The sequence below is a fragment of the Silurus meridionalis genome, chromosome 1, assembly GCF_014805685.1.
Source record: "Silurus meridionalis isolate SWU-2019-XX chromosome 1, ASM1480568v1, whole genome shotgun sequence".
NCBI lineage: Eukaryota > Metazoa > Chordata > Actinopteri > Siluriformes > Siluridae > Silurus > Silurus meridionalis.
In genome coordinates, this window is record NC_060884.1 from 20,659,717 (window position 1) to 20,672,747 (window position 13,031).

At 38.3% G+C, this 13,031-nt stretch overlaps 1 protein-coding gene across 1 annotated transcript; it reads right to left on the reverse strand.

Moving 5' to 3' along the window:
* Nucleotides 1-4: 4 nt before the first annotated feature.
* rad54l (RAD54 like) lies at nucleotides 5-12,431 on the reverse strand. The gene is made up of 18 exons (XM_046855688.1): nucleotides 12,167-12,431; nucleotides 11,991-12,086; nucleotides 10,683-10,787; nucleotides 9,395-9,455; nucleotides 8,679-8,814; nucleotides 8,495-8,564; nucleotides 7,867-8,155; nucleotides 7,465-7,589; nucleotides 7,205-7,355; nucleotides 6,617-6,743; nucleotides 6,361-6,435; nucleotides 5,802-5,932; nucleotides 3,199-3,309; nucleotides 2,980-3,103; nucleotides 2,322-2,400; nucleotides 1,770-1,949; nucleotides 691-854; nucleotides 5-436 (listed from the first exon to the last, which is right to left on the reverse strand). The coding sequence occupies exons 1-18, from the start codon at nucleotides 12,167-12,169 to the stop codon at nucleotides 235-237; spliced, it is 2,229 nt and encodes a 742-aa protein (XP_046711644.1). The 5' UTR covers nucleotides 12,170-12,431; the 3' UTR covers nucleotides 5-234.
* Between the last annotated feature and the right edge of the window lie 600 nt (nucleotides 12,432-13,031).

Here is a 13,031-nt window from a genome sequence, read left to right on the forward strand (position 1 = left end):
AGCATTATGCTACATGTGATAAACATTTAATCAACATTAATAGTCCCTCAAATGTACAAAATAAATAGAGAAATAAACAGAACAAAATAGTTACAGAGAAATCACCTTGGGTATGTGGGAAAAAAAAAAAAAGTCTTCAGTTGACATCTTGTAAATTCACTTAAATTCAGTCCTGATACACAATTTTTTCATTACTACACAATATGTTTACAACTGTTCAGATGTACAGTGTGTTCAGACGACTCCTCTTTGGTCCTGGTGCGAATTTTGGTGAAAGACAAAAGTCACAGCTTTGTCCCACGAAGCCTGGAGCACAGAGTCCTTCAGTCCTCGTTTATCTGCACAATGATGCCAGCATGACAGATTGCTGGTGCAGTCGGAGTCTTCAGGAGGGGGACGAACCTGACGCCCATTTACACAGCGCTGACATCGAAACCTGGAGAGAGAAAAAATTACCACTGGCATGAGATTTCTTTTAATATTCCAACAACTAGTAAATTCCTTAATCCTAAAACCTACAGTGCTTTTAATCTGTTGCATGCTTTTATGATCAGAAACTTTTATTTTTATAATAATAACATTTATGTTAACAGTTACTAAATATGGCAATAGATTATGGAAATGCATCCAATCAAGTCCCAATAAAAAGCTATTTAAATTGTTTTTGTGCATGTGCTTGTGTAAGAATACCTGTCGTGTGTGTCACTAAGTGTGTCCTCGTTGAGAGTGAACAGTTCCCTCAGTTCCTCTAGAGAAAAATGTCTCTCTACATCCTGTTCCTCATCCACCACACAGCTGCTCAGAGCTTTCTTATGAGCCTGCCTCTGCAGGATCTTCTCCTCTATAGTTCCAGTCTACACACACACACACACACACACACACACACACACACACACAGTGAAAAAGTTATATCAACACAAACTAGATACAGTTAAGCTCAAATAGCCCAATCAGTAATCAAAAGCAAAACAGCAATAGCACTAATTATACTTATACAGATGCAAGATAGATACAGTGTCTAAATGCTAGAATCTGATTGGTCAGAAGATTCTGTTGAATTATTGGTTAATATTATAACAAGTTATAGTTTTAACAGCTTTTACACATATTGATTGCATAGTTGACATTTAGTCAGATTTAAAAGGTATCTAGCATAAGTACAACCTATAATTGATGATGTGGTGACTTTTTGTTGTGAGACATTTACGTAGCATTTATAATAGTTTGGGTTGTACATGCATTGTAACTTTTATTAGTGCTTTACAAAAGTTCATCAGCATAAAAAACACAAGTATTTAAGACAGTGGAGTTTACACTTTCCAGTTTCTATGTAAATTTTTTTTTTTTTGTGATTGCATTGTGAAAGAGAGATGGAAAAGACTAAGGCTGGTAAGGGAATGGCTGAATCGGTACTAATTTGTCTCTCACACATTCCTTTTATGACATTTACAGCATTTGGCAGATGCCTGTATCGAGAGCAACTTACATTTATCCCAGTTATAAGGCAGAGCAGGTGAGAGTTAGGGGTCTTGCTCAAAAGCCCAGCAGTAAGCAGTATATTGTTGGAATAAGATCTCTTGACATTTCTTTCAGAAGTACAGCTTAACTACTAGCTTCCACAGCATTACAATATTATTGCACATTTGTTAAATGAAACATATAACACTGGGAATAGCACACTCCAAACCTTTATATTATCCAAAACAAAAACTATGTGGGCTTTTCACCAAAGAGGGAGAGCTTTAATACTGCTTGATAAATATACTCACAGAGAGCAGTCTGTAGATGTAGCAGGTTTTTCTCTGGCCGTCACGCCACACTCTTGCCATTGCCTGCTCGTCATTGGCTGGATTCCAATCAGGGTCGAACATCACCAAACGATTTGCCCCAATAAGGTTCAGGCCGCAGCCACCAGCCTTGCTGCTCAACATGAAAATGAACTCTGGGTTCTAAAAAAAAAAATAGAGGTAGAAATCGCCAAAATAGCTTATAAAAAGTAGCCTATAATTTAGTACATTCTATGTCACTAAAGCAGTTGTGTGTCTTTCATTATAGGCCTGCACTTGTTTTAGCTAAACTACTGAACTCTTAGTTTTGGTTATATTCTGCTTATATTCTGACCCTTCAACTCGCCTGTAAAATCAACCGTGGTTCACTGGATTACCTAGATACTGTGTTGTGAAGCTTCAAAAAGCTACAGCAGTAATCATAAAGTTTGTGCTGTACTAATCCATGATTACGAATCACTATACAATCTGGATTTTGCTATAACAGCTTTCTCTGGATATAAGGGTGTGCTGAAAACCTTGAAAAGTACTTACAGAAAGACTGTTAAATCGTTCAACAATCTTGGCTCTCTTCTTGATAGACATTGTTCCATCCAGTCGCACATACAGATATCTAATTCAACAATAAAACAATATTACAGTAGATTAGTTGGAAAGATAAAACCACATCCCACTGTAGCTACATAAACGTGAAACAGGAATAGCATTATGGACTATTAATCTGCTTTTTTAAAATACAGAATCTGCAAAAATAGCATCATTACAGTTAATCATATTGTTCATCTGCTACTTAATCTAATTATAGCTAAGTAAACATATACTTTTCAAAAATGTGTAAATCTAATGTTCAAATTTAACTAATCCAATGAACTGCACATTTGTGCTTGGCTATGACAACTTGCTATTAATTAAAAAAATCAAATCTAAATACTAATGATTAATGAATTAATGTTTCTGCGAATATTTTTTAATGGAAATTAAAAGTGGACTTTTTTCTTACTCAAATTCTTTTATTTAAAAAAAAAAATTATACTTTAATATCTAATTTGTGTTATTCATTTCACTACTGATGCTGAAGTTACCATCAATATACTTCTTTATAGTCTAATTATAAAATTGTTACACTTTAATTGTCTATTCAAATCTAAATTAAAAGTTGTGAAATAAAAAAAAGTCTGGATGTGGCTCTCACTTGCGAGCACGGCACAACTTCTCAAACAGATCCAGTGTCTGTGTGTAGTTGGACACCAGCACCACTTTATCGTTTGTGGTTGTTCGAGTCATGGCCAGAATATAGTCAAGCACCAACATCTTCCCTAAAACCAAGCAGTAAGAACACCATGATCATTTAACATTCAAACAGCATCTACAACACATTTGTATACACACAAAAAACACACATGTAGCTGACCTGAAAGCTGTGGTTCGACAGCTTTAGTGGAGTAACCTGGTGGAAAGAGCTCCATTGCCCCAGCAAAGCCCTCATCCCCCTCCACACACTTCTCAAAAATCAGAGAGGGGTCTGAAGAAAATAATATTTGATTCATTTGGTAGTGCTGATAATAAATAAGACTAGCATCTACATCATTGCTACCATCATGGAAACAATAGGTAACTGTTCGTAACCCCGGTTCTTTGAAACTTCGAGTGGAGAGATCCACCAATGGGAAGGGCTTCCGTACCTGACCTCTGCAGAAGCCTCCAATTGCACCAAGTCTGGCTTGATAGACAGGAATCGAATGCCAGTGGCAGATAAGGGACCGCCCCTTGCACGAGTGTGTAAAGCACCTGCACAATCTATGTTTCCTCAGTGAGCTTCTCATGCGGCAAGCAGGGCAAACTTGGTGGATCTCTCCAGAAAACCGGGGTTAAGCACAGTAACCTATTGTTCTCTTTCATCATCTCGTGTTTGAAATCCACCCATGAGAGATGTGGACAGCTCCCCGTTTGCCCAATACACTTACAGCAGGGCCCTGTAAGACAAAGGATGGCCAACCAAAAAGACGGTGCTTGACACAGTAGCAGACCACACACCAAGTGAGGGTGAAAAACTCAGCCATACAAACTAACATGTTTAATAGCATGAATAAACAGGCTGGATAATCAGAACTAAAAGGAGTCCAGGGCCTAATAGCACAAGGCTAAAAGAGCCCACCCCTAAGACAGAAAGAGTGACCGTGGTCTGGGTAACATCAAGCCAATAGTATTTGACAAATGGATGTGGACAGGCCCAGCTTGCAGTGGCACAAATGTTTTGCAAGGAAACACCTCTATACAGACCCCAGAAGCAGCTATGCCTCTAGTGGAGTGTGCTGAGGCCCCCTGGAGGCTGCACTTCCTTTAGATTCATATGCTAAAGAGATAGCGTCCAGAAGCTAATGAGAGAGGCGTTGCTTAGAAATGGGTTTCCCCATGTTTGGGGAGGACCAAGAAATGAGAAGGTGGTCTTTTTTTTTTAATAGGCTGGTCCTGTCAATATAAACCCACAGGGCACGACAGGGCATAAAGCGTTCAGCCTCTGATCCTCCGCAAAAGAAAAGGGGATAGAGTAAATGCAGAGAGCTCTATCACACTGCCAGTAAACGCTGGGAAGCATTCAGGCATCAAGGCCAGGTTAGGACTGAGAAACAACTTCTCAACTGAGAAAGAATTTGGTGCACGAGGAATAAACAGAGAGTGCAACTAGTTACCTAGTAGTACAGGCTTGGGAGGGGCGAGCAGCCTGCCCTGAGAGGGGTTAAGATGTCTGGCGATAGAGGGCTCGATGGCAGGGGGGTCACCAATGCAGCTTCTTCCTGTTCTCACTGCCATATCCTCAAGACCGGCAGGACTGTCTTTTTCATTTTCAAGTGGATCTCCCCAATAATGCTTCATGTTTTTCGCATATGCAGTAAGAACAGGCAGAAACTGCTTTCTTAGACTGGGAGGGGGACCCAGAAGTTTTCCATCGTAAACGTCTTCTCTTGATTCTGAAGAGCCGGCCATTAGATATTGAGCCAAGTGGCAGCTCATACACAGAACTCTAAGAGTACCCATTGGGGCAAGGCAGTCGACACATTAGCCTGAGGGGCTACCGATGATAGGATGGCTTCCTCGTCATCCGAACCATCGAGAAGGCCTGCATCATCCTCATACTCTGTCGATAAAATGGGGTTTGACTGCTAATAAATCCTCAAACGGAGACGGATATTGGTCGCCCCAGTTCACGGACGCCACAGCGTTGCCTTTCTTCCCCTCCAAGTCGGGCATTTCCAAATTGGCCACTTTGAGCCTGTGACGCAGAAGCTTGTTCGGAACAATGCAACAATTAGCTACAATTCTCAGGTAAGTCTATCGCTTCTTAAGAATGGCGATGAGAGCGCCGCACGCAGCCGGCCAGGCTCATGACTGGTTGTCCACCCATGTAGCTGGTGCCGAATTAGAAAGTAGCATGAGAAAATTTTATAAACAGGCGGCAAGCCTATTAATGGGTGCAAGCGTGGGTAGCTTGCAAAAAGATAACCTGGCTAAAAGACGAGCATGCCCGGCAGAGGCTGATCCAAAGATGTGTCCTACTGAAGACAAATTAAAGTCAAATAGCCAACAAGCTGTGAGGTGAGTATACAGATGTTGTGAGAAGCAAATGTCAATTGTAGCTGGAATGTCAATGTAGGCTTTCCTGTCTGTCAAACCAGACTTGGTGTGAATGGAAGCTTCTGCAGAGGTCAGGTACGGATGCCCTTTCCATAGGTGGATCTCGAACACAAGATGATGAAAGAGAACAAACGATCTTCAACGCTTAACAACAGTTCAACCAGTTTAGACAAATTACTTATGTACTTAAAAATTATTTATTGCACATGTTATGCTTTCTCGTTTAATTTAAATATGTCAATTCATTTCAGTGAAAGAAACAAGGAAAAATGGTTTGGGTGATGTAAAGGGAAGAAATTTGATGTCCCTGTAAGTCTTTCTTGGTCTCTGGTAAAGATCTACGATGTGAAGCAAAAACAATGAGAGAGAGAGCGTACTCACGGTTGCAGAGCTTTTTGAGTGAAGTGATTGAGGACAGTGAAGACACGCTGATCTTGCCCTGCTGCAGTGTCTCTACTGGCTTTGCCTGCTTCAGGAAGAGCTTATAAAGTTCCTTCTGCAGAGGAGTCAGCCTGCACAGAAAAGTGACACACCCACATCAAAACTACTACTACTAATAATAATAAATAATAATACCAGTAATAATGTTAAGAAGTTTAAAAGACTTGTGTCTAATAATTTTATACAAATATTTATGTTTAACACAAAATGTTACGGTGGTTCCACAGTCACTTCCCTACTGTTCTAATGAAGGACTAACAGACAGGATATAATCTTAAAATCAATCAGTAACATTTATACATACTGCATATAACATACAGTAAGTGTCACAATCAAAAAAGAAATATATTTTTACATCATATTTATATTTTTGGCTGCTTTCCCCACCATTCCTCTACACATACACACAAAATATAAACTCACCAATCTGCCACAAACACATAAAGGGAATCAACTAATTGTCTTCTATTTCTGACATGTTTTCAGACAATTGCATTACCTGCAGCAAACGACTTGTTCAACCTTCACGGGGAGATATTTAGACAGAATGTCAGAGGTCCTCCTGATTAGACATCTGCAGAGACAAAGATTAATAAACAACTTAATAAATGTGTAATGCTGGAAATAGCCAAATCTGTTCAGTTCACTTGTAAGAAGCGTCACTGCACTTTCCCTCTGAGTGTTATATGGACAGCGTATTTATTTGCTGAGGTTTGAAAGACACTGTTTTAAATAATCTTTAACCTGTAGCTTACCTGTTAACGATGCTGATTAACTCTTTTAGCTTTTCCTCCCCCACAGCTCGCTCTTTATCACTAGCATCTGCATCACGGCCCTTCAGGATGGGAAGCTCAAAGCGCTTTTTAAATTCCTGAGCTGTGCCTACAAAACCAGTAATAGAAATTAAAAGATGGCTGAAAATCCAGAAAAGAAAAAGACTAGCAAAAAATGTATAGTCTGTGAGGTCAGTCACTGTAATGTAACACCCAAGAGATACTTTTGCTGGATAATAAAGACTTGGATATTAACATTTCACAGTGTACTTTTGCACAAAAGTGAGTTTCACCATGACAAAGCCTCGGACCACAAGGCAAGGTCTATACAGACTGAGGTGTTAGGAAAGAAGACAAGTGTCCTGCACAGAACCCTGACCTCAAACCTACATTTTGAGAAATGTGTGTGGACATGTCACTATTAATTATTATTTACTGATATCCTCCTCAATTGTTCACACTGGACAACCTGAGGTGAGTAAACTGTGGCGATCAAGATTTAATGACACTGCAGATTTACTGTATTTACCTAATCCAAACTTGCACACTGTATGTTTTTGAGATACATACCGAGAATGCCAGCGTTGACAAAGTGAACCAAACTGAAGTACTCGAGCAGATCGTTCTGAATTGGAGTACCCGATATCAAGACTCTGCGGCGGGCGTTCATCACATTCAAAGCTTGGTAGGTCTGATTATCAGAGTTTTTCAGCCTGTGACCCTGAGCAAACATGAATGACACCTGAATCCCTGAGGTTCACCAAAATGCCATAATGATGCTATATTGTAGCTGTTGAATTAATTTTAACATATGACTTATTCAGCCATACCTCATCACAAATGACCAATCCAACTTTGCCTTTGTGCAGCACTTCAGCGTGGAGACGGAACGTTTCATAGGAAATAATCAGAATGGGAGTGGGAACTCTCAGACCTTGCTGGGAAATGAAGTTCACTAAAATACAAAAAATTAAGAGTGTGATTTTTTTTTCCAAATATTTTGTAAATATAACTATTTTTACCAATATGTGTAAATAATACTATGCATAAACAACTGCAAGACTTTAAAGACCCTACATTTAAGACTGGTGGATATGCAATTCTTTAAAAGTATTCAGTCTCTGATTAAATGTGGACATTGCAGCTGCAATGGAACTCTCAACTATTAAATAAATAAATGGCAATTGAATAAACAAAAAGCTTAAATTGGAGATATAATTTTTTTTAAATACCAAGTTTCCGGTCTATCTCTTCCTTGGAGCCCCCATCGATAGCCACAGGTTGCACACGTCCTCCGAGCCACTTAGCCACTTCATTGTACCAGTTTCTGACAAGGCTTGATGGGGAAACCACAATGGCTTTATCAATTTCAGGCCTGAGATCAGGACTCTGCTTGAGAAGAGTCCACATGAGTGTAATGCACTGCAGTGTTTTCCCCAGTCCCATTTCATCAGCCATGATGCAGCCATAGGATTCAGGGATGCGCCGCCCGGTGACACACTCCCAAAGAAACTTCACACCCTAAAAACAACACAACACATTGATGTCTTGAATAAACTAATACCACATTTCCACAAGTCCATAGCACACTTTTTTAAGAATAGTGTTGGTGTGCTTGTAACTTTACAATACGACAAACAGGTGACAAATTAAATGGGGGGAAAAAACAATGGCTATCATCTTTTGTGGCAAATACACTTAAGATCTGCTTTGTAACAAAACGGCATGGTAATAAAGTAAATAAAGTAATACAACAGGTTACATTTTAAACAAAATTAAACTGCTAGCTATTATAGAGATATTAGTAAATGCAGACCTCAGTAAGGGGGACAGCATTTTGAAGCATCCGTGATAACTCACCTCTCTTTGATGGGGTCGAAGAACTTTACAAAGAACTGGATCCACAACAACGTGCACAGGCAGCTTGTCTCTGCAGAATGATCCGTGTATAATAAACACAGAAATAAAAAAAGTTAAAAGATATATTGAAACAAACAGATGAGGGCTTCATCAAGACAGAAATGCTAGATGAGTGGAGACTGACTTGTCTGTTTTGATGAGGTCATGAGCCCCTAAAGCTGGTGGCTCATAAAGAACCAGAGCTCCATCTTCAAAAGGGTCATGGAGAGCCTTTCTAACACCTGACCTCTTTAAGCCCAAAGAACGCACACCCAATGGACCTGAATTGGGAGAGCATAGAAATAATTATAGTGTCAATAAATGTCAAGTAATTCAAACTCCAGTTTTACAAACTTTTTTTAAATAAACCATTAAGTCTTCATCTGAAATGAGAAGGAGACAGAGAACTGTATTTTAAATGCACAGTATAAAAATGCTATTATAATAGTCTGACAGGCACTATATGTCTAAATGTAAAGTATGTGGACACCTGAGCATCAAAGCACTAAAGAGTTCAGGCACTAAGGCTGTGTGAGGTGGTCTGGGGGTGCAGTCTACATTCCAATTCATCTCAAGTGTGCAGTGGGTTTGAGGTCAGGCCTGTGCAATAGTTCTTCAACTGCAATGTCGTCAAACCATGTCTTAATGGAGTTCTGTTTGTGCACACTGACATTATTGAGCTGAAACATTTTTGGACCTCATCCTTCCAGTAAAGGGGAACTGTAATGCTCCAGATACAAAGAAAACCTTTTCAATAATTTGTTTTGTGGCAATAGTTTTGGGAGAAAGTAAATATCAGCATGATCATCAGGCGTCCACATAGCCATATAATATATAAATGCAAACACTGTACAAAGCTACCTGTGTAATTAGGGATGGGAACCTTGAATGGTCTTGAAAGGATACTTCTAATAAAAGCCTCCTATTGAAAAAAAGACAGAAAAAACGTTGTCACAATTTTGTACTCAATAAGTCACAAGAAAAACAAACATAAGTTCAAATGAGTGGTTGAAGACATAGCTATTGCTAGAGGTCGGCCGATTGATTTACCAGCTGATTAATCGGGGCGTTTTTTTGTTGCCATTTTTAAATTAATCGGCCGGCTGATTGTGCTGCTAATTAGGCCAATTGTTAGGCAGGGGCATCTGACAGACCAAACTGTGTGTGTACGTTCTGTGCTTGTGTGAGAGGCAGAACTCTATCGTACCAACAGGTGGCAATAGTGTGTATTCGGTATCCAAACAGGGAAACCGGAAACACTACAACTGTAAATATATAAAGCATGCAGCGTTTACACCTGCGGTGATCATTACTAACGGATTCGTATAACTTTTTTCAATCATGTCTGCTAAATTGCAAAGAAAAGAACAAGAAAGACAACACGCGTGTTCCGTTTTTTCTCGTGTGCTCATTCGCTAATCAGCCAATCAGAGTTCTCGAGCTCCGCTGCTGATTTCACATGCAGAAACGCAGAAAAACAACTGACAGTGTCTGAAAATAGTCAACGGTGCGGAAAAAAAAAAATAAAGCCGACCGACAATCAAAACACTACTGACATTCCCCGACGGCTGAGCGCCAGCTTGGTGTTTTCAGACTTTTAAGTTCTTATTATTTGTTTTTAATCTATCCTTATATATTTCATTGGTTAAATATGATGTTGCATTTGGGGAGAAAATGAGAATAACCTTTAAAGAGAGAATTAGAATAACATTTTAGGAGAGAGAAGAAGAGTAAGGTTTTGGATCTGTTTTGTTAGAGATCCTACAACCAGCTGTAGTTTAGGCTACACGTGGTCTCGGGGACCAAAACCTAGTAACAAGTGCACTTATGGGAGAGGCTTGTGTTGTTCAATAAATACTTAATTTAAGCAATTCCCTGTATCATGTCTTAATTATTAACTATTAGATCAGCCATCAGCTGCCCTGATTTCAAAATATCAGCATCGGCGACTGAAAAACCTACATCGATCGACCTCTAGCTATTGCTCTTTAAAGTTAAGTTCATCAGGGTAGATATGATATACAATCCTGTATTTATTGTTTCAGGACATGTCCCTGCTACAGTAAATTTCACATTTATACTTAAGACAAACCTTAAACTAAATATTGACATACACACAAGATTGACAAAACGTTTTGTAGTGCCTTACATGCTCGTTGCTGTCCACACACAGAGGGCGGTTTATGAGCTGGGTCAGAGGCTTCCTATATGGAGACACATAACTTTCTCTGCAGTCTTTCTTCCTTTTGCCTGTCTGTAAGAGTATATTTAATTATATATGCATTAATAAATATTTTTATAATTATATATAACCACTTGTGAAAATTAACACACTTTTTCCATACAAAATGATAATATCTGCAACAACTTAAGCAAAAATTTGAAACATATAAATGTTTATATGTTGTAAATACCAGTAGGGGGTAGTTCATTTCACACCTTGACCTTCAGTGGTGTGTTACTTAAATCAATCCACCTCTTAATGCCATCTTTATGACCACAGTTAATTGATACCATCAATAGTGTACAGAAATGCAGTATAACAGAGCACTGCATCACAAGCAGGTTTCTCGTGCAGCTAGAATAAATGCCATTACTAAGCAAGAAACCCAATTAACACACTTTAACAAGTCTCCTTTCACTGCAGCCACAGCTGCACTGCTCACATATACAATCTCTAGCAAAAGCACCAATATTGACCTTAACTAATATAACCTTGGGTTTTCTGTGCATTTTTGGGCACTTTTTTCCTGGGATTTAAAATTAAGGTAAATTGTGCTTTGACTAGTGCACACTCTGACCATCCAATAAAAGGAGGCGAAAATGGCGACATTATTGTACGCCTGCTAGATGACCCCGGTGTACCCAAGTCAAAATCTGATTAATTAAAGCAACATTTTAAAAAAAGACTAAAATACATGTCGTTGTTTCTCCATACATTTTGTCCCTTGCAACATAGGATGGGATGGGTGAAATTTGATTTGATAGAAGCTCTAACCTATATATACTACAGTAAGCAGTGCAACTGTGAGAAAAGCTATGAAATTAAAAGAATAGACTATTGGGAATAATATTATTATATATATATATATATATATATATATATATATATATATATATTTTTTTTTTTTTTTTTTTAAAGGATTAAAACATACTATATACTCTGTGTTAAATCTATTTTAAAGTTTGCCACACAACAAAATTTAGGATATACAAACAATTGTGGATTCAGACTCTGATAGATTGTGGTTAGAGATTCAGTGAAATGAAGCATCAGGTCATATTTACTGACAGCTAAATATTCCCCTTTTGTTGACAAACAAAAATGAAGTTTCAGTTAAAATCCAAACAGTTGCTTATCGGAAATGTCGGTTACTGACTTTATAGTGGGTAGTAATTTCTTTATATACTTGATTTATATATGGTAAAAAATATTTTTGACGTATTAGCCACTTACAATTCCAGCATCCCAGTCTTCATCATCATCATCATCATCAGAGGAATCGAGTCTGTGCTTTCTCTTGGCGAGTTGACTGGGCGCAAAGCTTCTTCTCTACAATACAGATTTATGATTTTTTTGGCCCAATTATGCCCAGCTTATTATTTATATATTAATTATATTTATATACTTACCATTCTGACAGCGAGCTCACCCTCATCCAGTTACTATAGTAGACACGGTTAGCAAGCTAATTCCTAATGCTGAATCCTAGTATTAGGATTAGCGTTACAGAGTATCATTGTTAACGGAGATATAACGTATTTAATTATGTATTTATTTATACCAAGCAACAAGCTAGATTAATATAAATCACATTAACTGTGCAAAGCAGAAGCTTTGAGTTCCATGATTTGTTATTAAATATCCCGCGTCCTCACTAGTGACGCAAATGTACGGGAAACGATAAGCACCAAAAAAGTCTCACAAGGCGTTGTAGAAAACAAGAAACGACTACCCGATTTCATTGCTTTCAGTCTTGCCAGATCAGAGATATGTTCAAGACTTTGTGGTGAAATGTGTCTTAGTGTTTGCCTCCTCTCTTTACTTCTTTTGTATGCTGCTCTCTATTTTTCCACTTGTAATGCTGCACTATTATGTAGGTCAGTTGCTCTCAGTTTTTATTCTGCATCACACTGTTGAAGAGAGCTGAATTATGCCACTTTTGGTCAAATACACATATGAGTAGGGTATAAATTATTATGAATGAAGAATTCGTTTTTACATCAAATCTTCCTTTTTGAAAATTATTGTTCACAATAATAAGGAACATATACTTGCATTAGTGACAAAAAATATATACTGTCAACATTTTACATCTTGTCAACTTTGTCCTTATTTATATTGATGTTTCCTAGTAAGCACTTTTCTATCTGTTGGATTAATGTCATGGAAAAGGTATCAAAAGAGGTCTCTCTTTCTGCGTCTTGAAACATTTCTGGAGGATATTTGCAACGCTCATGCACTTCATGTATTTGTAGGTTTCTCATAGATTACACA